General features: G+C 42.7%; 1 protein-coding gene across 5 annotated transcripts in view; it reads right to left on the bottom strand.

Annotated features, from left to right (window-relative positions):
* Positions 1–3,080: 3,080 nt before the first annotated feature.
* The window catches only part of LOC144799661 (blastomere cadherin-like), a 717,354-nt gene continuing 693,710 nt past the window's right edge, over positions 3,081–26,724 (bottom strand). For all 5 annotated transcript variants that reach the window (XM_078671127.1, XM_078671126.1, XM_078671124.1 and 2 more), the window contains 4 exons: positions 19,313–19,531; positions 17,971–18,083; positions 13,903–14,022; positions 3,081–11,926 (listed from right to left, as the gene is read on the bottom strand). In XM_078671127.1, the coding sequence (XP_078527253.1) occupies positions 11,900–11,926; positions 13,903–14,022; positions 17,971–18,083; positions 19,313–19,531 (479 nt within the window). In that variant the 3' untranslated portion in view covers positions 3,081–11,899. The remainder of the gene's footprint in view (positions 11,927–13,902; positions 14,023–17,970; positions 18,084–19,312; positions 19,532–26,724) is intronic.

Raw genomic sequence — 26,724 nt, 5'->3', positions numbered from 1 at the left:
AGACTTAGGATGGGTCTTTCAGGTTCAGTTTTAAGTTGGTTCACCTCCTTTCTACATAACCGCACACAGCAATTCAAGATCAACAACACTTTTTCCAACCAAGTATCAGTAAGTCTGGCCATACCGCAAGGATCCTCATTATCCCCGACACTATTTAACCTGTTCATGGAGCCACTCACTGTAATTCTACAAGCGGCTAACGTGCAATATCATATGTACGCGGATGATACACAACTGTATCTAAAGATTAATACCTTAGAAGACATTAAACAGCTTAATTCCACACTTATGACCTCCCAAACTTGGTTGGCAGAAAATCATCTCAAACTGAACGCGCTTAAGACCGAATTCCTCCTTATAGCCCCCCCCCCAGCTAAAATCCCCTTGATGCAAAACTTAATCCAACATCTCACTGCACTTAACGCTCGACCAACTATTGTGGACTCTGCAAAATCCTTGGGAATAACTCTGGACAGCAATCTCACTATGCAGAAACACATTAGCAACGCAACAAAAGGAGCTAACTGCCAGATAAACATTCTAAGGAAGTTGAAGCCATTCTTGCCAGTCAACGACTTCAAACAAGCTGTACAAGCGCTAGTTATCCCTCGTGTGGATTATGGTAGTGTCTCTTTATGCGGCCTTCCAAATGCGACTACAGCCCCCCTCAGAGCCTCTCTAAACTCTGCAGTAAGACTCATCACCTGCTCGAAAAGAAGCTCCCACATCTCCCCTGACCTAAAATCCTTGAATTGGCTCCCGTTTGAAGCAAGAATTCAGCTAAAAATAGCTTGCATGACACATAAGGCCTTGCACCACAAGACCCCAAAGTACCTTGCGCAGAAATTGACAATCTCCGGTGGCTCAAGGTCCTCTAGGGGAGCAGATAACCTTCTACTGAACCCTCAAAGATTCATTAAAAAAAACATATAAACGATCTTTCTCTGGGATGGCTCCTAGGATTTGGAATACTTTCCCCCCTGAAACCAGACTGAATCCCTCCATAGTATCTTTCAAAAAGTAAGTAAAAGCGATTCTCATGGGAAAATTTACTTGACAACGCCACCCGGCCTGAATCTTTGCCAACCGAGAAGCGACTGATTCGTTCTTCGATGACTTTCTGTGTTTTTTTGTATTATGTTTCCCATGCTTCTGTAGTTTACGACTTTGCCTGTGTCTTCTTATATGTAGCCCATATTTGTTCCTACCCCCAATCTACTGCATTTATATTGTGTCATTTTATTCATTTTGTATAACCAATTTTATCCTTGTAAAGCGCTCTGATAACCGCAAGGATCTTGTTCGCCCTCTATAAAACCTTCAAAATAAATAAATAAAATAAATAAATGACAGCTGCAAGGAATCTGGCCATAAGCAAGGTGGTAACAGAATTCAGGTGTAGCCAATAATTTGCCATCCAAAGGCTGCAGAAAGAAATGAGGCAGAGAACATCTGGTTGAGTCACTTTTCATGGAAAGAAATCAAAGTCTTAACCCCTTCGATGCTCATGACGAGCTCAGCTCGTCATGCAGTACACTGCTCGTGTGCTCATGACGAGCTGAGCTCGTCATGAACAATGGCAAATCATGAGTACCTGCACTCAGGGGAAATTGCCTTAGCACTAAAGGGGTTAAGGAGTGGAGGTTGACCTGAACAGATGTAATAGACTGGTGCCCATGGCTATTTCAGCCTAATAGGGTCTTTAAAAAGTATATTGAGAATTGTATAATATGGGGAAGGATTTCATGAATTAAACCCTACTACTCTCACCCAAAAAACAGGCAACTTTCCAATAAGCTATGTTTTAGTCATAATAGAGGTTGAAATACTCGTTTATAGGGAGAGGACAGCTGAAAACATCAAACCTTAACCTGGTCTGTGGTCACCTGAACTCCAGAACGTGCAGAAATGGGCAGTATAGAGATAGATACCCTGACTCTTCTCAAAATCCTACTGGAGAATAAGAGAGCTGTGCCACCTTTCTGTGGGGTTTCACAAATTACAGATATAATAGCAACCCTGAACAGGATATCTGTGAGTCTTGTCAGGTCAGTAGAGATTACTGGGGTCCATGATGGATGTAGGGGTTTATGGAGCTGGTGAATACTAGGTAAACCTAGCTTGGTAAGTACCTCAATAAAATCCATAGAATTATACACTTCCATTCAATAGGACCACTTGAAGAAGTGGAGAAGTGTGGCTCAGGGGTTAGAGGCAGCAAGTGGAGAAGTGTGGCTCAGGGGTTAGAGGCAGCAGACCCGGAAGCTGAGATCGGTCCTGGACCAGGGTTCAATTCCCCGCCTCGGCGGGTCTTGGGCTAAAAATTCCACGGACTCGATAATTCTTGCTCCGGTGCCTCCTTGACTCACGGGTTCACACTCTGCGACTCTGGGCAATAGCTTGCTTAATCTCCACAACGGCCCCTCGCGGCGGGATGCCTGACTTTCACCTTGTGGATACCCTGCTATCTCACAGGGGAATACCAGGAAGGGTTCCCTAAGCAAGCGCCGGGAAACCCACTGCGGGTAGCTGTGCGCTATATAAGCTCAACTACATTTACATTTACATTTGAAGGAGTTGAGCTTAAAGAACCCAGGAGGAACAGTTCAAAATTAAGTTGTGAAAAAACACACACTGAATAGGGGGGCCCTCTGTATTTAGTCATTGATGGTGCCTCGTGAATGGGTACCAGTGTTCAAGATATTTACCAAAACGGCCATGACTCTGTAATTACTCCTAGATTTTTCAAAACAATATGTTCAGGAATAAATCTTATACTCAAAAGGCGGGGACTAGGAAAAGAGAATTGTAAAAATAATAGATTTACACCTATACGTTTTTATACTTGGTTTTCTTCCATGCAAAAATCCTGGAGCATGGGGAGGCTACTTTATTAAAGTTTGCCATCTCTCGTAGACTGGTAGAGTACAAAGCAGTGCAGGGACAAGCTGTGTGGGCTACATTCTAGAACTGTGGATGGTGGTGAAGGCATAAACTGAAGCTCAATTGAGGTGTAAATGTGTGCAAGTTCTGTTACAAATTGCATTCTGGTTCTTTAAAAAGTTCTGTTAGGCACTGTACATAGTTAACTTTTTTATTATCTCAATACAGGCAATAAAACACAATATTCCCTAAACCAAATCATGGAGAAAAGCAGGATACTTCAAATGTTAATTTTTGGACTGTCTAGCAAGATGATCAAATTTCAAGATTGACATGAACAGCTGATAATATTATGGCTATCTCATTGTTCCTTGAGGCCCTCCACATACCTCTATTGTGATACTGGCATGGTCACAGAAAACTGATACCCTTTGCTCTACTTCTTACATGAAATATTAGGCCTCTTACACCCCGGCCTTTGCATCCTGCAAGCCAATGCACTGTCACAAGAACTGGGCAACTTCACATACACGGGAAGGGTTGGAAAGTCCTTGAGTGTGGCCAGGTTGACACCGCTTTTCTGTAGGACAGTGCCAATCATGAAAACAGAATGGCCGACTTCCCATATAATAGTATGACAGTATTATAATGCTGGCCAGCACACTGCTCAGGTTTCCAGGGGGATAACATATGTAGAGGTTTTCAAAGCACACTTAAAGTCCTATGAGATCTGACAACACCTATGCCATTCACCATGTACAGTGTGAGCTGAAAGAGGCGGGGAAGAGGCCTTTTGTTGATGCCTTGTTAAATCCATTTTTTGGGCCAAACAAAGTAACAACTTTACACCCCTCTTTGTTAACACAATAAATGTTCTAGAACTAAAAATGTGTTACTTAATAGTTAACTATACTTGGACGTCAAAACAAACTTTATTTGGGTGCTGAAGATACTCATAAAAGTGCAGAATTTAATACAGTACACAAAATATATCATTGCAATATCAATACAAAGTTAAAAAAGCATAGAATTTAGAAAATGCGCTGCACATTTAAGAAATGTGCCAACCCTAATGCATGCTTTCTTGTTAGTTAACTGTTGTAAGAAGCAGAGTGCCACTCACCACTTAATACATTTAAAATTTTCTTTAAAAAGGTAATAAAAATTGTTTGGTAAAAGTGACATAAAATTTACAAAAAAAAGTACAAATGAGAGAGAGACTGGGCTGAGACTCCATCACAGAGACGAACACAGACACTGTTCCTACTGTACTGACCTAGGGGAAAACAAAGAAGTTATCAAACAGTGCCTGCTCTACATCTAAGCAATAAAGTTCTCTCCCAACATCCTTTAACAATGCCAAAGTAGAGCTCCATAGATGTGTAAGACATTAGAGTGGCATACAGCCTCACTGTTGGTTAGTTAAGTTGTTCCTCCTCCCTAAATAAGCACCTTCTCTCTAGGAAGAAGAGTTTAATCTAGAGTTTGTCGCGGGGCGTATATTTAACAGGTCATCAAAAAGTGATGGCTGCCCCAGCACCATGAAATTTTGTTTCACATAAGCTAACCATGGTATTTCTAGCTCTTTGTCGCAGGACAAACAGTCTCTAATGATCTGTTGACTTAAGATCCAAAGCGGGTTAAGCCAAATGGATAGCCACAGAGACAATGGGCTCAGCTTTACAAAATCTTCTAAACAGCAGAGCCCAAACTCCTCGTGGTAGATATAATGGGATGTAAAGAGAGGAACAAAAAGTAGTTGTCTACAAAAACGGTCCTCCTCTACTTGCAAAGTTGACCAGTTTCAAATATTGCACACCCTTGCCCCCTATGTGGCCGTTGGTACACACTATCTTTTATACATTTCCAGAAGGGGAACAATCAGTTTACAGCCTAGAGGGAGCAGCAGATTAAAAATAGCACCCACAGCTTTAGTTAACTTGAAACAGCGGTTAGTGATGTTGCATGCCAAGGACTCAGAAGGAATAAAGAGTACCCCTAAATAGGGAAAGTTAGAAACTAATAGCTGCTTCTTTACTATCTGTCACTGCCAGGCAACCCTGATGGTAAGGGACAATGAAAAAGAAAAAATTATGCAGAGGGGCAAATTTTATTTTTTATTTTCAGAAAGAAAATCTTGTTTTTGGATTTTCTTTTTGAAAATAAAAAAAGAAACCAGTTTGGTGCAAGGGTCGGTTATGTTGACGAAGCCCTGCACCAAACTGCGAAAAGCATTGTCAGGAACCGCAGTGACAGCAGTTCCTGGCAATCCTTGAGAAATGACCGCAAGTTTAGTGTCATGGCAGGTAGCATCTTCATCAGGCGAACTGAGTAACTTAATCCATTGCGCTTGCAGGGAAAGATCTAAGTCTAGATCTTTCACTAGTCTGAACTGTGAAAAGGTGCTGACTAAACAGCGCAAAGTCTTGGATCACATTGTCTGTGTACCAGAGTGCAGGAATCAGGGTGCTACTAATCGTACTGGTGCGTCTAAACATGAATGAACTAAATTTGGATAAAGCTTAATAATACATAGAATAAAGAGAAGGGGAGCGACAATGCATCGTGATGTAGTCCATGCTGTAGGTAGACCTTTTACGATAATTCTTTGTAAGGGCCGGAGGCATCAACTTTATCCACTTTATTCGTGGAGTGGTGTGGCTCACTGGTTAGAGGCGGCAGACCCGAAAGCAGAAGTCGGCCCGGGACCAGGGTTCGATTCCCGACGCGGCAGGGTCATGGACCAGCGGCAGCGGACTCGATAATTCCCACCTCGGTGCCTACTCTAACCAGGGGTCCCTCTGGGCATTAGCTTGCCTAATCTCCACAACGGCCCCATCAACGCCGGGGATGCCTGGCTCCACCTTGGGGATTCCCAGCAGGGACCATCCCACAGGGAAAGCCAGGACGGGTTCCACAGCGGTATACAGCGCCAGGACGCTGGCTGGCAACAGTGCGCTTTACAAGTATACACATTACATATGAAAACAGAACACGGTCCATCCAATCCAAATGCTGCAATTCCTCTCAACATTCAATGCAGATGCTCTATACCCCTCTTTCTTTACTGCTCCAGCAGCCTAAGCTATGTTTTTTTTACTTCTGCGCCTATAAAGTCATTTAGTATGGTATTTAGCAGTTAAAATAAGTGTTGATTATCAATATTCCCGCTGGGAAGCTTGCAACTATTAATGTTGTTGATTATTTTAATTTCATTATGTTTTATTGTCACAGAATGGCCACATTCTGGCTCCTATTTGGCTGCTTCACTAATTACCAGGCTTTGAGTATGCAGTGCGGTCATCCAGCTGCAAGAGGGCCAATGCATCTCTATAATCACGCGCCGCGCTCTATCTCCCGGTGAATGGCACGTCAATTTCACCTGTTCTATTTAATAATAAAAAGTCTTCAGTCTCCAGTTTGACCGATTGTTTTTAGTCACTTACCATAACCATTCCTAACATATACTTTTTACACACAACTACACTTAGAGCCCTACACAGGTACTACATACATACAGAGCAAAAGCCCTATGATAAAGCATGACACTCATAAAGAGTGTGTGAGGGCTCTAATTCCAAAAAGGAACCACCCCTATGGTTTCACAAACAACCGGACCTGTTAGAACTCCTTTCCACACTATCTCCCCTTTTCCCACAGGAACTGCATACCAATCAGATTACTAGTATCAGATTGGAGCATGTATGCTGGACCTTAATGTGCTCTCTGTCCCCTCCTTGTTGTAATCGGTAAGGAACCAAACGTTACACAGCCATTCCAGGATTTCAGTTCCTCCTCTGCATCTTCTGAGAAGGGAATGGATTGGGAAGAGGTGAGACCCTGGTGAAGATGGAAGGTCTTTAGTCCGCGAGGTCCGCGCTCTATCTCCCGGTGAATGGCACGTCAATTTCACCTGTTCTATTTAATAATAAAAAGTCTTCAGTCTCCAGTTTGACCGATTGTTTTTAGTCACTTACCATAACCATTCCTAACATATACTTTTTACACACAACTACACTTAGAGCCCTACACAGGTACTACATACACAGCTTTGGAAAAAAGATCTCTGCCAAAGAGCCCCCTAGAGGATGCCCGTTGAGCATTGCATCGCTGCCTCGATGAGGAGCAAAAGCCCTATGATAAAGCATGAAACTCATAAAGAGTGTGTAAGGGCTCTAATTCCAAAAAGGAACCACCCCTATGGTTTCACAAACAACCGGACCTGTTAGAACTCCTTTCCACACTATCTCCCCTTTTCCCACAGGAACTGCATACCAATCAGATTACTAGTATCAGATTGGAGCATGTATGCTGGACCTTAATGTGCTCTCTGTCCCCTCCTTGTTGTAATGGGTAAGGAACCAAACGTTACACAGCCATTCCAGGATTTCAGTTCCTCCTCTGCATCTTCTGAGAAGGGAATGGATTGGGAAGAGGTGAGACCCTGGTGAAGATGGAAGGTCTTTAGTCGTTGCAACACCCAGTAGTGGCGGAAACCCTGAAAATTACGTATGGACGATGAGAGAAGACCTAATAAACGGGCCAGTTGGCGCAGAGAGATCAAAGGTCTGGACAGAGTTTTCCTGAGCTCGTGCTTTATTTTGGTAAGATGAAAGACTCAGTGTGGCTTTGACAGAGTCCACCACAAACCCCAGATATTGCAAGGTTTAGTTTGGAGTCAGAGAAGACTTCTTGTTGACCACAAAACCAAGATACTCCAACAGATCGATAGTCATCTGTAAATGGGTTGACAGATGTGCCAGGCATTGATTCATAATGAGAATATCGTCTAGGTAAAAGATCAGTCTGACACCCTGAGCTCTTAAGTACTCAATCATAGGTTTCAACGTGTTGGCAAAGCACGATGGAGTGGATGATAGACCGAAAGGAAGGGAAGTGAATTTGAATATCTGTGACTGCCATTGAAACTGCAGGAAACTCCTGTAAGGGGGAAAGATGGAAATTGTGAGATAGACGTCTTTCAAGTCCAAGTGGAGCATCCAGTCGTTTGCCTGCAATAAATCTTTGAGAAGATGAATACCCTCCAACTCGAAGTGGCGGTAAACCAACCACTTGCTGAATTCTGTGAGATTGATGATAGGGTGTTGACCTCTATCCATCTTTTCTACCAGGAAAAGGTTGTTGAGAAAATCATGGAGATGTAAACATTTTGGGACAATCTTGCCCTTCTCCAAGAGCTGAGCAACCTCTAGGTCTACCAACTTTTATTTGTGCGCAAAAAAAAAAAAGGGGGGTTGGTCTTGCAGTTGAGAGGGAGAACATTAGAATTCTATTTCAAAGCCCCTTACAGTTTGAAAAACCAAAGCATCTGAGTTAAGAGCCTCACAATTCCACCAACCGGCCCCCAAGTTTGATTTTCTCTGAAGTCTGTACACTTACCTTGAGAGTTATTGTAGGTGCGATTGCCTCTGGAACCGCCTCTCGCACCCGGACGACTAGGTTAGCTCCTGGTTGGATAGAAATGACTGAGCTTTGATGAGTCTTGCCATTGTCCTCGGTGGGAGTTGGAACCCCTAGTGGAGGCTTGGTAGAAGGAGCGGCTGGTCGAGCCCCCCCTACCATGACAAGCTCCGTCAAAAACATGGGGGCGTAAAAATTCTTTTAATGGATGTTTGAGCTTTGTCTAGGTAATTAAAGGTATTTACAAATTTGCTCAATTCATGGATAAATGGATCCCTTAATAGACTCCCCTGTGCTATGGGGCCTGCCTCTGATGTTGATAACTCCCCCAGTTTTGGGTCTATTTTAATCAAGAGGGATCCATGCCTTTCTGTAGAAATTGCACAGTTGGCATTTCCCAGAATAATTATGGGTCTCTGAGCCCAACTTGATAGGGCCTCTGGGGAGACCAGGGAGCCAGATGACTTAGCATCTTCGACCATTTCCAGTATCTTGGATAGGGGTACTGCTACATCCAGTAACTTATCCTGGCATGAACGCCAGGAGCAATCTGTTCCTTTCTTGGGATCCCGGAGAAACTTCTCCAGAAGAGTAGCCACCTTGGCATCTATTTCGAGTGTGAGGGCCATTTAGCCCTCCAAGGAAGGTCTAGGACACTCAGCACGGAGACAACGCCATACTTTCATGCCCAGTGATTTTCACAACTGGCCGGCCATATAGGAGGGCACCTTAGGTGCTTGGGACTGTTCCCCAGTATGCGGGTGTAAGAGGTCCTCCGTGTCCAACTTGTCAGAATCTGGGACTTGGGGAGCTGCATCTGCAGTGGGGTTGCTTTCTGAGGGAAAGGTATTCCAGAAGGACACCATGGTCTGCTGGGGTCATCGTCCCCATCATAGATATTGGGAGAGTCATCTCTGTTTCCAGTATTTGGGGAGGTGGGGAGAAAGAGCAACCTCCCGAGGTGCTAGGGACTGAGAGTTCATATGGCGAGGTAGTGAGTCCATAAAGGCATTTGTAAGGCGCGCAAAGGCGTCAAGCTCCACCCATGAGTCATCTGCGTGCTTGCGCTTATTTTCTGATATTAGTGCCAAAGGATTTCCTGAAGGTGTGGGGGCCAGAGGCCCAGAAGGTTCTTCCCTCGGTTCAAGGGTTTTTTGGCACTGACCCTTTATTTGAAGAATTTCCTTGTCCAAGGGGCGCCACAACCTGGGATACTGCCTTAATAATGAAGGCATCCATAACATAGCAGACATGGTCATCAGTAGGGAGATAAGTGATGTCTTCCTCCTCCATATACTCCTCAGAGTCTTCCATAAGTAATAAGAAGGATGGTAGTAGATCATATAAGGTAGGGGGAAATATAGAATTCTGGGGCAAGCCAGGAAATTATGTGCAAATCCCAAAAGGAACCAAGAATCATGCATTATTAGGCCCTGGGACTAGTACTACCTTGAATATATAGGGCAAAATATTTTGATAGCCGTGTGGAACGTGTCCCAAAGAATGAGTTTTTCAAGGCTGTCCTTACCCGCTGTGCAGGTGTTCAGCTCCAGAGGGTGGCTCTGTTATAATACTTTATTGCCAATGGAAAATGGCCCCGTACATAAATGCACCCAGACGTGCTTCACCACTCGAAGACTTTTTATTCTGTGAGTTTACCTGACTGGTTGAAAGCGTTGGTGCCACCAGCAGAGGTAATGATCTCTGGCGGCTTTTTAATATCATGAGGTCAACATGTTTCTTGCCTTTTCTTGTCAATAAATGATCTATGGCAATTCTTCAGGACCAAAAGGGAAAACTAAATATTAAATGCATCTACACAGTTCTTGGACCCAGAAATATAGTCAGCGTGGTCCAGGTAGTAAGGTTATTTAAAAAAATGTTGTCACCATGAAACACTGGTTAGGCTTTCCTGTTTAGATGTCTTGTCTTGCTAGAAATGTCTAGGTCATTGTGCTTTGATGCATTATTTGCTGAACCTTTGGGATAATGCATTTTGGGAACAGAAGTCTTATGTGATTGTTGTTTTCTCAGGGACGGACAGATTAGAATAAGCAAGAGTGATCCTTGGAGAAGTCGGCTGTGTTCGCAGGAGGAAAGAGGATGATATAGCATCTGCAGGGAATGTTGAGAGGAACTGTGGCATTCGGTTTAAATGAACTGTTTTCATATACTAAAGTGAAGAAAGTTGATGCCTAATCCTAGCCTCTGTGTCCTTAATAGATTTGAAACTTTCTTACGATAGCTCGGAAATTTGTCATTCCCCGTCTGGGCAGAACATGACCCAGGCAGATGAGCCCTCATGGAGATCAGCTATAAAGTGCACCAATACTGCATCTAAAGACAGTTCCAGCAATAACAATCCCAGTTTACAGCAGTTGACATTGTTGAATGCTGTCAACAGATCCATGAAGGCAAGGTACAGTGGTCAGTGCTTTGCTACAGTATAGCAATAATAATATAAGAAGATGGAGATTGATCCACCTTGCCCAGCCTTTCTCTAAAGTCATACTGACTCAGACTGAGAATATTATTAATATTGGCCCAATCTTACATTTTCGCATAACTCACTCAACCCAAGAGTTGAAGAGAGAGATTGGCCTGTAACATCTGGGATATGTTCCGATTCCCTTTTTTAATAGAGAAAGTATGACTGATGTGGACCATGAATTAGGCAGCTGGGTATTATCAAGGTTATTGAAAACATTGGTCAAAAGAGGTGCCCACAATTCACCACTGCATTTTATTGAGTCAAGGGCATTCCCATCTGGCCCAGGGGTCTTGCCGGCAGAACTCTAATTCATGGCTTTGGTCATTGCATCTAATGTAAGGGAATTTCATGTCATGAACAGTCAGAAAAGCCATCAGATGGCCTGGACAATATAACAGAAAAGTCATCAAAGCAGCTTTATGCAGACATATGACGGTCACCAGATTAAAATGTCCTGCATGCAAGAGCTAGGAAAACTCCTTTGCTGAAGGTCAGTCAGTGGTCATATTACAAACATTAAGAGCAACTTCTCAAACCAGGAGTAGTCAAGCTTTTATACATGAAACGCAAGAAGTCAGTTGGGTCAGAGACCATGAGAATGTATTAATTGATGGTTAGATGATGGATCCTTGTCTTTTATATCTGAGGCCCAGGAGAATGAAAAACATGTGGCTAAAAGAAATTAAAGACTAAGCTGTTCTAAGGGAGATGCATAAAACTGACTCTGATGGCCTGCATGCCAGAACTAACATTAACTAAAACTGGAGCCAAAGAGAAGCCACGGTTGTAATGCATGATACAGATCTTGGTGTCTCATCAGGATATCATTGCTCAGTTGTCAATCATTCAGCATTGTCTGCAGTGGACATAAAGGCACCTGCTGAAAGTTGGGGGACAAAGCAAAGTGCCCAGGTTTGAACCCTCCAACTAGTCCTCTTCTCTGTAAATAGCAGTCAGTTTCCAGAAGTGTGAACCCCAATCAACAGGTGCAGTCCAGGTCATTGAGGGAATTGGAAAAGGTCAGAGAGCCGAGGGAAGTAGCCTCCATGCCACTGTCCTCATAGTCAAATTGCCGACATGCAGTTGTATGGTGGGGCTCTGAAGTCATTGTATGCAGCCTTCTTGCTCGTTCTGGACAGGTAAAAACAAAATAACAGGAGTCAGTGTTATAACCTTCACAGCGGAATCTTGCAGTTGTAGTTCCTATTTTTTTATTTGAATATGGAAACTATCTATCCTTCACATGTGCCAGAGATTAGTATAAAAGTAATTTTTGTCAGGAAATAGCAAACCAACAAAGCATCCCAGATGTGCCTAAAAAAGGTTTTCAGAGCCTCTAATGCACTAAAGTAGAACACAATCCTTTACAGAAGGCTTTACACGACTCTGTACAATCACGGCACAGACAAGGCATACAGCTGGGAGTAAATAAGATCTCTACATAGCTACCCACCAACAGCACACAGTAAGAAAGAATCACAAGCATACATATGAAGGCATCCAACCACACTGGCTACCATCACCTACTTGCCACACACACACACATTTGCCAAGCAATAGACATCCCTGCCAACTGAAGAAATAAGTGATCAATTTGGTACAGTACTTTTCCCGCCCGCCTTCCCGCAAGAAACCGCAAATCTCAAGAAAACTTACATATTCACCTTACTGAACACACTTCTCTGCAAAATCCCTTATGAGACCGTGATGTGTGATGGAATGTTTTTGAAAGTTATATCCCTGAATTCTTGAAGGCACTGTGATGCTATACATGGTGCCAATTAATAATACTGTGCTCAGAATTTTTAACCAGCATTTTAAGAAAGTCTTACTCTTTCTTACCATTTCAGTTTGTACATGGCTGTAATGATTTTGAGTTATTGATTCAACCAATAAAGAAATACTACTACCATAACAATCTGAGACAAGAGAAAACCACCAACTGTGCATGTTTTGTTCTCTACTTCAAAGCCAGGCTAGAGGCACTTTGTCGGGAAGAGAAAAAACGATGGACGCAGTCACAAAGCAGAGGTGTTCCGAATCCTGAATCTGATGTGTGAAGTTGCACTTCACCCAATCTGTCAAGGATAGAAGTGTGTGCTGGGTAGCGTCAACTTTACAGAAGATCATCCTCTGGGAAGGGGGCAATGCCACTAGGGGAAACCTATATAATGGCAGGGAAGATAAAGGCCCAACCCCATTAAAAAAACAGTTTGTCTGCATAACTGAAGTCTAGCCCTATGAGAGCGTTGAACCTCAACGTATTACTGAACTCACATAAGCATTTAGGTCACTGCACTAGCTAGTTAGAGCACATATGTTATTTACCTGGTGCAAGCAATAGTGGTGGAAATACTCCAGTAGTAGGCATCTCTATACTACCCTCATCCTCAGCCCCATAAAATATGTCAGGTGGCAGAAAAATAGGACTAGCGAGGCTTGCAAAATCATGTAAATTAAGTATATGTAGCAAACAAGTTTTAAACTGAGATAGACTGGTTTCAATTCAAATGATAACTATTAGACAATGCCTTGTCTTGCCACCCCCAAAGGAGGCCATGCAGGCTCAAGCAGGCCATGCCACCTTAGAACCTGAGTCTCTTTAATAAACAAAATAGTGTTAAAGTAGAGCTCGGCTTTGACGGGATGAAATACTAAATATCCTTAAGAACTGGTTAACTCGCCAGACAACGTTCACCACGCCACTCACACAAAAGATGGCTAGCAATCTACTGTCTGAACTCTGTCCCCCCTTTATGTTTTGCATGCCCCATCTTGTGATTACTCTTGGTCTTTCTGACCTCAGTCCAGATAGGTGGTCTAGGGGCATCAATCCTGTTCTGGTGCATGGACATCCAGACAGCCCCTCACCAGGATGCCTGGAAAATATTGTGCATGTTTGGGAGGCATGCACTCACACGTTACTGTAATAACACCTTACTAGCTCGGTGACCTGGTAAAGTTTTCTGAAAAGGATAGGATTCACATCAATTTTCTAATAAGATTCTCCAGACAAGACATGCCTGAAGCAAGACCAGTGTTTTCCTACATGATTACACTGGCTCAAAACTGGTCAATGCGGCTACACTCTTGAGTTGTCTACTCACCTCATAAATGAAATCACCAATCTCATCAGGAGGAGGAGCAGGCATAGGAATAGGGACATTCATATACAGGATTTCAGATCGTGCGTCAAGGCATCGGTGGAGTTGGCGGAGGTCACAGCCCTTCAAAAGAGTAAAGTATTCAAGGAAATATAACACAATTCATTCTTAATACAAGTTAGGAGCTGGTTGCATGTACATGAAGCACCTTCACAATTACAAGCAAGAGGCTTTAAAAGGCTGTGGGTTAAATGGCATTTGTGAAACAATAATCAAGGCCTATGTAATAACGGTACTACTACAGAGGCATGCAACAAGAGTGGAGTATGGTACAAGGAATCGTTCCTTCAAAATCTCAGAAATTCAAAAGAGATGAATTAACACTCTAACTAGAATCATCAGCTCTTGCCTGGCCCACCCCTTTTATCCTTGCTTCTCAGCACCAGTCTTCGTGTTTAAAATTGACTTCCAAAATCTGCGTGATGTGTAAAGGCAAAAGCCCAAATAAAGTGTTTTTAGTTATATTTAAATGTGATGGGGTTTTAAACACCACCTCCTCCAGCTACTAGATAACTCCAGATATTCACCAGCTTCTCTCTGTGGACCTTAATGCAAATCCAGGGCACTTCTGACAACTCTTCGTGCTTGACCCTTTCTTCTACAATCATGTACTGAAGGCACACACTCACCACCTGCACTATATTCAAATGACGGGGTGCTTCTATATCACCACTCTTGCTCCCCATTTAGAGGAAGTGAACCATGGGTAACCCATTTTCAGAGCATTTTCCAAAAAGACGGAAAACATTACTTAAGATGCTATCTATGTAGTTCCAAAGGATATCCTTCCTATGTCTTTTGAAATTGAAGAAATAGAGCTTTCCCTCTCACAGTCCTCTACTTTGAAGGTTGCCAGCCCAGATGGGGTCCCAGTGGATATATGTATCTCAAACAAACCACTATGGGCACCTCTGCTGACAATTGCTTTCAACACAATAGCTAAAACATGTCAGTTGCCCTCTTGGAAGCAATCATTTATAATTCCTGTCTATAAAAAAGGAGATGGCTCAAATCCAGCTAGTTATTGTCCTAAAACACAGTACTGCCAAATGAATGGGCCGACTATTACTAAACAGGTTGGAGGAATGGGTGGTTGAAAAGAAGATCCTAGCAGAAGTTCAGTATGGCTTCAGGAAAGGCCGGGGTATGCTGGATCAGTGTCTTTACTGACCCTCAGTAGCAGCAAAATATTCCATAGCAGAGAAAGGCCAACTTTACATGGCCTTCATGGATTTATCTGCTGCTTTTGACTGCGTGGCCCAGAGTAAACGGTGGCCCCTCATGGAGGCTCTGGGTGTGGAGGTCCCAATAATCATGTTCATAAGGCAACTATACACCGACGTATCGGCTATGGTTCGCTACGGGAAGCAAGGAGAATGCACTAAACCTTTTTAAATCGAAAAAGGTGTAAGACAGGATTGTGTCCTTGTGCCTTTTTTATTTGCTCTTCACACCAATAAGCAAAATGAGGCTCTAATAGAAAACAGTAAAGACATCCCTTATGCTGATTCAACTCCTATTCCTTTTCTTCTAAATGCAGAAGATGCTGTGTTGTTGGTCAGAACTCCTATGGCTTTGCAAAATTCTCTATTGAATTATTCAGCCTTTATGGCTGATTTGAGTCTTTATGTTAATAAAAAGAAGTCTTTCGCCATGGCGGTCGGCGGAGATAAGAGGAGACCAATGAGATTCTATCTAGGTGAAAGAAAAATTGAATGTGGGGAAAGTTTCACAAACCTAGGCGTTCTCTTTGATTCTAAATTAAGGTGGAAGGAGATGGTGACGGATAGAGCAAACCATATGTGTAAAAGTAAAGCTGCAGTTTTTAGATTCTCAAAACATTTTGGTTGAAAACCAATACAGGAACTGGTTAAAGTCTATCTAGCGAAAACTACAACTGTAGCTACACATGGGGCATCATTTTGGGGTACGGAACAACTTGAGACACTACAATTTACGGCAGATAAGTTTGCCAAAAGGCCATGCTCCAACTTTCTTACTCACAAAGAAATAGGTTTGCCCTATAACCAGTGACACCATTCAAATTGCCCCTTTTTTACTGTGGCTATCATCTGGAAAAGGAAAACTGCCCAACAAAGTCAACTTAATATGGAGGTCCCAATAAGACATTATGAACTTAGATCACACCCTCAAAATTCCTTGGCTATCCTATGTTAGACAGACTTTTATTTCTCTCGGTTTCGTGGACCTTATGACACTCTAAACCTCTACAAAAGCTTCCCTAAATCGAGATTGAAAGAACTGTTTATGGCTAAAAGCACAAAAGACAGATGGGAAAGGAATAAAGGAAAAGGCACAATAATGACATATCATGCCCTACCCTCTGTGTTGTATGGTTCTCTTTCCTACATTTCCTTTGTAGAGAACCCCCAGCACTGTTATATTCTGACAAGATTTTGCCTACATTACATTCCTTTAATGTTGGGTTATCAGCCAAACTCATATTCATTAAACCATCTTTCTTTGTGTACTTGTGATCGTAAATCAAAACAATCGACTTTACCTATCCTATTATATTGTTCGCTATATGTGGCAGAGAGGAAGAAGTTTATCGTCCCATTACTGAGGAAATTCAGCCTGTGAAACTCCACTGCAGCACTGTTAGTCCTTCAACAATTACAAACCCCATATGTATGTTTTGTGACTGCCTCATTTTTTAAAGGCAGCAATAAAAACCAGAGGCGCTTCCACTTTATGAATAGCATAACCCAGGAAATGTGCACACACAGCAAGACAGCACATTAAGGGTAAATGTATAGCCTAGCTCCCCATTGAACTTTGGGATATATCATCTGATGGAGGGAACTTGCTTACTTATATTGACTATTGCCAAATGTTATGAGACTATCGATAGTTGAAGTTAAAAAGGAGAATTTAGGTCACTATCTTAAGTTCAAATGTTAATTATTTTCTTCAAGACATCTCAGATTACATAGGCTTTGTATCTCAGTATAACAATTTTAAAGAATTTTAGCATAGTCTGATTTTAAATAATTGTCGTAAAATGAAATTCTCTATGTATCATCAATCGTTTGATGCAGTGCAGGTTCTACCGTACTATTGCATGTTATTTTAAACTAATTAATTGTTTTATATAAACTTTATGTGGATAGGCAGCACTGCAGCTAAAAGTATGTTTAAGAAATGAATTTTTTTGTACTTTTATGCATTTGTAATGCAAAATAACGTTTGCAATTGGAATGAATTGAATAGAGGAAGTGAGTTGAGTTTTTGCCAGGCTCCAGATATCCATGTATACATAATACATATCAGTCACCAGCACAGTTTACAGTAGTCACATACCCCATCACAAACACTCACTTAGGAGCAGGACTGCCTGCCTCCAAGTCAAGAAAACTATTTAACAGTGGCTTCAGTACCCGTATGGAAGTTTAGCAAAAGGAGCACTCTTTCGCACCTTTCCACAAGGGCATCCACTGAGCTACACTGCACTCTTCCAATCCTCTGGTGCAACCAGACTCTATGCTCCAATCTTTCTGACATTACAGCAATGGAACTGAAGCAAGAACTAAGTACTGGTTTCAATGTGCATTCAGGGGCTTCAGAGGCATAGCCAGTAAGCAGTTTTAAATGATGCAGTACAAACTAAAACATTGCAGCAACTCAAAGTGTTTGCAGGGATTTACAGATGACAGAGCAATTTTAGTCTACCAGCTGGGTCCATGTGTGACTTTAAGGATAACCACTGCCAGAGAGATCCCCTTGTAGATTGTGTATACACAAATGTATTTGTTGTGAATATCCTGACAATCTGGCATAGGTGAACCAGCAAAAGGCACGGCAAGCTTAAAGCAAGCTGGAAGCCACATAAGGTATTAACAATAAAATAAAATATTGAGGGTTCTAACGCTTTGAAAAACTACCTGGTCGAAGATGAAAAGGACGACATTATTAATCTCCTCTATCCACTCAAAAAACATTAAAATACCATTTAGGAGTGCTAACTTCATGCACCAAGCTGTGGCTCACCTGGTCATACTCTCCACGACCCTTATTATTGAACTTATTGTCCTTTGTACCATCTACTGGCAATAAAAGCGGCTTCTTCACCAGACTCTGGAACAGGAAGAGGAGCAGAAGAACTGCAGGGAGAGAGACCAGTGTGTAGTGAGCATGCTATCTGCCCTTCAGAGAAGCAAGTCATAGTAAGCTGGGCTGAATGCAGGAAACAGATTCATCTACATGCACCGTACCGTGTACTCTGATATAATCTCTATCAAAATAAGAGTTCAACATTATTTGAGCTGTTCACTTGGTCGCAGGTATTAACAACATCAAAATGTACTTAGCTTTACAAGGCCCCCTCTGCATTTAATTTATTGGGAAAAATGCCAAACAAAGAACATCCAAGTGCAGTTTGTCCCAGCTTCTTTAATACGAAGCCATAGAGACGCCACGGATTCTTTATTAGTGTGTCAGAATCTTCAGGCTATACTACAAATGACAAGCAGGTGTCATGTGGTCCAGAACAGGTCCATTATTCAAAGTACATCCTTCAGAGCATGTTACTAGGCAGAGTGGCTCTAGGACCACATTCCGACTCACAGAGTTCTCAGGTTTCTAATGCCCATGCACGAGTGGCTCATCGAGACCAGCTATTTTAGTTATCTCCCTTTGCATCCCGGGACATGCAGTGTTGATTTAAAAAAGGGATCAGCGGGACTACAGAAGGAGATGTGGCCTAACGGTTTGAGCTGCTTGCTGCCTTTGGAATCAGAGGACCCAGGTTTGAATACCCGACTCTGAGCTACACATTCAACATCATGTGATTCTGGGCAAACCACATTATCTCTCTCTGCCTAAATACGTGTCAAATTTATTGTATCCTTACTTTATCTACACAATCTTGTAGATGGTCTCTTGGCACTACCCATAATGACCAGAGCCCCATGGCTAGGCGCAAAGCATGGAAATGAACTCTGCTTTTGAGACATTTCTGTAAATTTACAATTCTAGCAAGTGTCTTAACTAGTTAGGGCAGCAACGCGGAACAGCTTGAGAACTCTCCTTCAGCCTTGGTGCCTTTGGACATGAGATGTTTCCGGTCTGGTCTGAAGATAATGATCATCCCAATGGAGACCCCTTTTTTTACCTTGGCTTCTCCACATCGAGCCCATTTCCCACCATACCTCACACCTCAAGATAATTGTCACATGGCTGAGCATCTTAGCAACAACAATGCTGCTGAAAGTTGCACATCAAACCAAGGTATTGCTTTGGCTTTTGTTGACTGGGCTTCCAGACAGACTATTACATATGTATGCAGTTTAAGAGGGGAGTAAAGGATTTTTTCAAACTAATTATTACTTACTCAGTGCTCCTTTAACAGACCCCAAGATGATGAGAACGATGGGCAGGCCAAATGCAGCTTCTCTCTTCCCAGCACACTTCCTGGTGCTCCCACTACAGACACAGGCCGTTGCGTTCACCACCGTCAGCTGGTCCTTGTTCTGGTTGTCAAACAGACGGAGATAAATGGGGTAGTATCCTTCGTTTAAACCGATAGTTGGTTTCAGCACTACAGCAGTTCCTGTGATGATTAGACGGCGAGAGTTCAAGGTGGAAAAGAAAGAACATAAAGCTTCATACCTTGATGCATCAGAATGCATGACTTACCATTTCACAAAAAAATCTCAACCGCGAACACTCTTATTTTTCATTTATGTTAATTATACACAGAGCCCAACTGTTGTCCATCCTTTCACAAATAAGGGAAGGTGGGTTGAAACATGCCTTACGGAATTTCATTAAATTCTGAATAACCAAAACCATAAAATGTTTTGCTTCACTACTTTCCAAATGGGATGTATGACGTTACAACGCATACTTTTACAACGCCTACCTTTACATTGCAAGTTTTACAATGCATACCATTACAACGCATAATGCTTTTGGGCGCTGGATAGTGAATAGTTTAATTTACTATTCCAACTCCAGTCCCTGTGGATAGTAGGGAAGGTGTTGGATAGTACATTAAACCTATTCCCTATCCTAGAGCGCCCCCCAGCGATATGCGTTGTAATGGTTTGCGTTGTAAAAGTTGCGTTGTAATGGTAGTTCGTTGTAAAAGTTTCGTTGTAAAGGCTGTATACCTTCCAAATGTAGTACGTTATGGAGGAATGCCAGTTACAACATGTATTATTGCAATTTGCAACCTTAATGGAACACACCTCCCAACCACACAAATACCCCCTACACAGACGTCTACAGAACACACTCATCCAGTATACAAAACAAATAGTAGCTATTCGATCACCCACAAAGCACTCAGAGACCTCTTGGGTGGGGTGGGGGTGAGAAATGCTGTGCAAACGCTATAATGCAATCTACAGAGTGGGCGCAGAACTGTAACTTGCAATTGCACGCGCTAAGCAATGATGAAGCAAGCCAACGGGATGGTTGTTCACCTAGCATCTCTCACAGCTGCAGCAAAACACATTAACAAATGGGAAGATTGTGGATTTGTTTGTGGGACTCTTTGTCTGGGCCATTTCGACGGGGGGAGTACTCTGAACCCCATAGTGCTGCTCTGCTGGGAGGAGAAGCACGAGCGATTCAAAGCATGTACTTTGTTTGAAGTACTATTTGCCTGGAACCAGTGCTTGAAGTGGAAACAAGTGCAGGTATTCATCAAAAGGAGCGGTTGGCTGGGGATGGAGTGTGGGGAAGGCATAAGGACGGGACAAGGGGCGGGGTTAGTTTTTTTTTTTTTAACATTTCCAAGCTTTGTATGCAAGAAATCTGAATGCACTGTAAGAATGTCGGAAGTATCTGTCCATGAGTTAGTACACTAATAGCCGTTTATGTAGCATCTACTAATAAATGTTTGTTTCTACCCAAAGTAACACTATTTTTTAGCAAGCTTAAGATAACAAAAGATTGAGGAAATTACAAATATATGCCGTGTCATTTTAGTCAGCTCCTTGATGCAAGGTCATAACTCACTAAGCAATATCACAAGGATTTTAACTTGTGAGATGCAGGTAATTCAAGGATCTCTGCAATAAAAACAGTAACCAAGTGAGCTAAGTACATAAAAAACATAGATCTCTTGCATACTGGGCTTTCTAGACACACTGACCCCCTATGCAATTTTAAGGTAAGTTGAAGCTTTGATTTGAATGGCTCAGATCTTTCCAGCAAGTGGATTAACCACCTCCTGCATAATATTTAAGCCTGGGCAGGGTTCGTGGAGTTCTGCTATGTGGAACTCCGAGAAGTGGCTAAAAAACTCTGCTTCGGACGCAGAGTTCCGCGTGCGGGCGGAGTTTGTTGGGCACGAGTTGCCATGCACATCGCGGAGTGCGTCCTCAAGTTGGAAATCACGCACGATCAGCACCAAACAGTTCGCATGGGCGCGACCATCTTGTTTTTCTACTCTCTGTTATGGTGCTGGGCCTATTTTTAGAATCCCTCCTAATCTCTTTAATCCTTTCTTTAAACTTATCTACCCCATATTTTTATTTATTATATTAGTGTGTCTCTGTGTGTTTGTGTATTTTATGTTTTTTGGAAATTTGTTTGTGTTTTTCATGACTTTTCTATTTTGTTTTTTTCCCTTTACTTCCTTATTCCTTCTCTTTTCTTTCCTTTCCCTTTCTTTTATACCCCACCCATGGAAGAGGGACGGCTTCTTTGCAAGTGGTGCTGCCTCCAGCTGTGCAGCCCCAGGCGATGTTTAGCCAGGAGGAGGTGGCAGCACTTCTTATTTTTTGTGCAGCACCACCGCCCCTTCATGCTCGTAGCAGGCGGCAGCGGATACCCCCTGTGAAAGCGTCGGCTGCACTGGGGGGAGAGTGCGCAGGTGCTGGGCGGATATCTTGGACCAAGAACAGGACCTACTTGAACTGCTAGGCGTCAAGATTCCAAGGCTCGATGAGTATTAATTATTTGTTCTGTTTGTGTTCTACAATGCTAAAAAGAAAAAATCTGAATAGTATACTGCTCACACTCAGAGGTAAGTTACATTTAGTTTAAGTTGGAATATTATGTCATCCAGTTTCTAGTTTCTACTAGGCAGGTGCTCAGTGCTAACTAATCGTACTCATCATTGGTGCTTGCTTTGGCTGGTTAATTAAGAAGCCATTTCAGACTGTCCTCCTGCCACCATAGTGAATCAGTGCTATCAGTGAGTAGTGCGCTCTCTGTGTGACTTTGTTTTTGTAGTTCGTACAGTTCCAAGCTGTTTCACAGCAATGTGTACTATGTATCGATGCACTGCAAAAAAGGGAAACTGAGTTAGTCCATCAAGGGGGTAGAGAAATGGGAATAGAATCAAAGATCATTCAGTGCAATGCATTAGTTGCAAATGTAGTTTTTGTTAAGGAAATTTGGAATAGGGATTTTAGGATTAGTATGGCCAACTCACGATAGTCGACAGAGTTGAACCTAGTACTATAGGTGACTTGTTTTAGACAAGTACAATTATTTGACTGCGTTTGCCTGTCATAATAATTTTGTGGAGATTAACTGAATGACTAATCAGTTTTTTTATCTTCTTCCCCGGGCAAAAGGGAAGTTGAGTGTAGGAAGGTAGGATCCTTCTAGCATGGTTACCCCCACTTTTTGCTTGGTGTCAGTGTGTTTTTTACCTAGTTTGACTGGGATCCTGCTAATCAGGACCCAGTCACTATGCTTTCTCCCCTAAATTGACCATGGTAAGTACTTTTGTACCTCTACAATTGGCTACTGGTGTACCCCTGTCCCGTCCCTAGTGTATGTTACTATGGTACACAGGGGCCTAAGTAAACCAGGGGTCTACCATGGGCTGCAGCATGTATTGTGCCACCCATGGGAGTCCACTTAAACTGTGACTACAAGCCTCTTCTTGCTGGCATGCAGTTCTACGGAGACCGGACACTACACTTCCCAGCAGCCCAAGCGCCAGGAAGGAGCCAACGCGAGTCCCTTGAGCTGTTGAGCTCCCGCAGCGCAGGTAGCGGGGGGCATGCCTGGGCAAAGCCCGGGCCAAGGGCAGACCCGTCTGCGCCCGTTAGCGTCAGACAGAGGCACGGCAAGGCCACCACTCTTGGTCCTTATCCAGTCTGACGCTGTGTGGGTAAGACAACGGAGGCAGTATTTAGAAAACTACCTGACGATTTTACGTTACCATCTGCCATTAAGCATGTTTGCACCACGACAATAAAGTGAATTTATTTGGAGGATTTATTAGCCCCTTGCTGTCTACATTGATTAAATGCTGGATAGGGGTTGATTTTGGTTACTATTTAAGCACTCTGGAAGAGCAGAAATCACTATCCTTCATGTGAAGTAAAGTATACAAGGTATATTGTGTTCTTAACTTGTATTTACCTGCATTAATGTGATTTATATTAATACTGTATTAAAACTATTGTTCTCCTTTTATGGTGATCTTGATAGATGTTTTAATTGGATCTTATTGCATTTTATTCTTTGATTGTGATTAGAATAGAATAGACCTTTATATTGCACTTGCATAGGCACTTTAATACTCTAATATAAAGCCCATATTGTACCTGTATTGGCATTTTAGTAGTGGAATATAACCATTTTAAAGCCCCATATTGCACTTGCACTTTTCTAAATCAACTCGAGGAACAATATTGCACTTACACGTTATTATTAGAATATAATTACTCCAAGGCCACAGAATGGTAAAGAAGAAGACATTGACAAAAAATCCTGTAACTAATACCCCTGTGTAACCATTGATTCTTTCCTGGTACATGCAGTTAGTGCAATAACAGATGAAATACATAGAACTGAGCGCAGTCTCTCTATTGAGCTAGGTAGAAAAGTGGGAGGGTCCCCAGTAGATGATACTGGGTTAGTTTTGGAAAGTGGAACAATTTTGGAAAATGTAACCCTTACTCAAGGACAAGGAGCCCCCGAAACCCCGGTAATTGTGCTAGATCATGAGCCTAGAGTACAAGCTGATACCTGCTGTGCCCAAACGCTAAATGGTAGACCTACTCCACAGAGAAAGAAAGGGGGTAGGAAAGTAACAATGGGCGCTAGTGAGAATGTAAAGGGTCGTACTGTGAGACCTTGCACAAGACTAAACACCGTAGCCTGTAAAAGTGCAACTGAGCAAAACTTGCTTTTAAATGCACTAATGACAAAAATTATTGATATCATTCTAGGCAAAATAGAAGAAATGTTAATGCCGATTAATGTTAAACTTAATGAATTATCCTCAGAAGTTTCTAAGGTTAGTGGTATTCTTAAGCATACAAGTCTTTATAATAAATAAGAGATAGATATAACAATGGAAGATGGAACTGGTTCATTATCGCAAATAACTGACCCTTTAAAAAAGGGATCGCGTAATGACAAAAAAAGGAATGTTTCAAGGGGTATAAATGATCCATCAACCTCAAATGAAATAACTGGGAGATCAACATTAGTAAATAACATCAACAAAAGACAGCAGGTAGAAGTAAATCAAGCGGAGCAAGATCATGTTTACAGATCTGACCCGGATAGACCAATCACTATGAACCCTGAAATGGAGTATAACAGGACCAATAATAATAGAGCAAATGTATCTCCACATCTTCCACCTGAATGCTGCCCCTATGTGGCAGCGTTAATCAATATCTCCCCACTGGAGCCAGGACAAAAGGAGCCTCATGATAGCCTAAAGAACAGAGTAGAGCATTGGTTAAATAAGAACGGTGGATTTTTAGCCAATCAAATATTGCTAACCCAGATAGTGAGTTGGATAGGGCCCTTACGTAAGACCTACCAAGGGGATTGTATCATCATTCATTTTAAAAACCCTAGGTGGACAAGAATTACTCTAGATAGAGTAGGCTCGTCCAGGCAATATGACCAGAGTATATCCCAATTACCAATTACGGGGTTACCCAATGCACTCAAGCAACAGTAGAACATATGTTATGTAACATGCAAACGTTTGGTACATAAAACAAAGCGACAGAAGATTCTCAGAAACTCCAGAGGGAGAGTAGTCCGTTGGAGTCCTTTAATAAGTCAAACAGCCAGCCGACACGTGTTTCATCGCTATTGCTAATCCTCAGGGCTATAGAGGCTGTGTCAAAACCAGAAGGTCGCGCAGCTGGTGATAATTCCGACCCAGCCGGGCCCGTGACCATCGGTGTAGAGATGAAGAGAGAAAACAGGGAACTGGTCTCCAAACAGTGTAAGGAGGCTGTAGGCAAAATCGTCCAGTTTTGGGTGTCACGTCGATAGACTGAGTAGTTTACTGATTAAGTGTTGATGTAAACTATTTGCAGGAGGTAGCGGTCTCAAGGGGTATTATTGTCACAACACCCCAGCCTGGAGTCGGGTACGACTTCAGTTCTTGTCGAGAGGACGCCAGAGTCTTAGGGGTCCATTATGATGACGGGCGGACTTAGTCCGCCCGCCATCACATCGGGACCCGGGCCCGCCCACCATAAGGGCGGGGGTCCCGATCAGGGCATTAGGATGCGCCCGCCACACAGGCGGGCGCATCCTGTATGGTTGCAATTGCGGCGGGCGGAGCAGAAATCTCCACCCGCTGCTATGTGAAAAGTGCACGTTTTGCTTTTCAAAGTGCAACATGACAGGCACTGCGCGGTGCCTGCCATGTTGCACTTTGAAATGCGGGGGGGGGTACCATAGGTACCCCCATGTGCAACCCCCCAAGCCACGGACTCCCAGGGGGCCCGCAACGGGCCCCGCAGGTAGTCTCCGCATGCCTTTCCGTGGCGGCATTGCCGCCACGGAAATGCATAGTGAAAAGCACATTGTAATATGGCGGGCGGTGTCTACAAGACACCGCCACCATGTTACAGGTTTTCCGCCCCGGCCGCTAGGCGACCGGGGCAGAAAACAGGCGGGCGGTGTTTCGCACCGCCACGGTCCCCTCCGCCATCCTAATATGGAGGAGGGGAATTGTGCTGATGATGTCGGGTGGATTTACTCCGCCAGGCTGGCGGTAGCCACCGCCAGCCTGGCGGTGGAAATCCGCCCGACATCATAATGGACCCCTTAGTGTTTCTAAGAGCTGCATGCAGCGTGTCCTCTTCCCGGGCCGTGTAGCGTGTAAGCATTCATTTTTGTCAAGCAAAAGATAAAACGTAAGAGCATTATAGAGAAACAATCAAGTTTTAAATTATATCAGTCAATTGAATCCAAAAGAGGTTATTTGATTATAGTGAATACATCCTCGCATCGTTATGTGCTGACTAGATTGAGACTTGGCATAGTACATCACCTAGTTGCATTTCCAACTATGAAATCATGTCCTTTGGATTCTACCCCTTGCCCTTTCGATGAATCTTCTAAACAAAGCACTGTGCACTTTATGCTCTTTTGTGAATTTTACTTGCATGTTACATGTTTTTATTTGAAACCGCTTTTAATAAAAAAATAAGGTAAGATCACATCATGCTGCTATGAATTTGTTTTTTGCACTGAATGATCCGGGAACTTGCTATTATGTAGCTCATTACATTTTAAAAGCAATTAATGTGAGGAAAGGTATTGTCACTATTAATTGACCAAGAAAAGAAACATGTGAGATCTAATAATGTTGATAAGATCAACTATTGTCCTGTATGATTATGAAACTTGGTTTTATGCTGTGGTATTAATCTACGAAGTTATGTTACCATTACTATCCTCTATGGTTATGTAATTAGTGAATAATCATATAATTGATTTTAGATGCGTATTTCTTTTTTAACTCATGTAAACACTTTTATGGTTGTTCTAACAAACCTAATAAAGTTT

This window comes from Lissotriton helveticus, chromosome 12 (genome assembly GCF_964261635.1).
Source record: "Lissotriton helveticus chromosome 12, aLisHel1.1, whole genome shotgun sequence".
NCBI lineage: Eukaryota > Metazoa > Chordata > Amphibia > Caudata > Salamandridae > Lissotriton > Lissotriton helveticus.
Note: the sequence above shows the minus strand (reverse complement) of the source record. Positions and strands in the feature narration are given on the sequence as shown.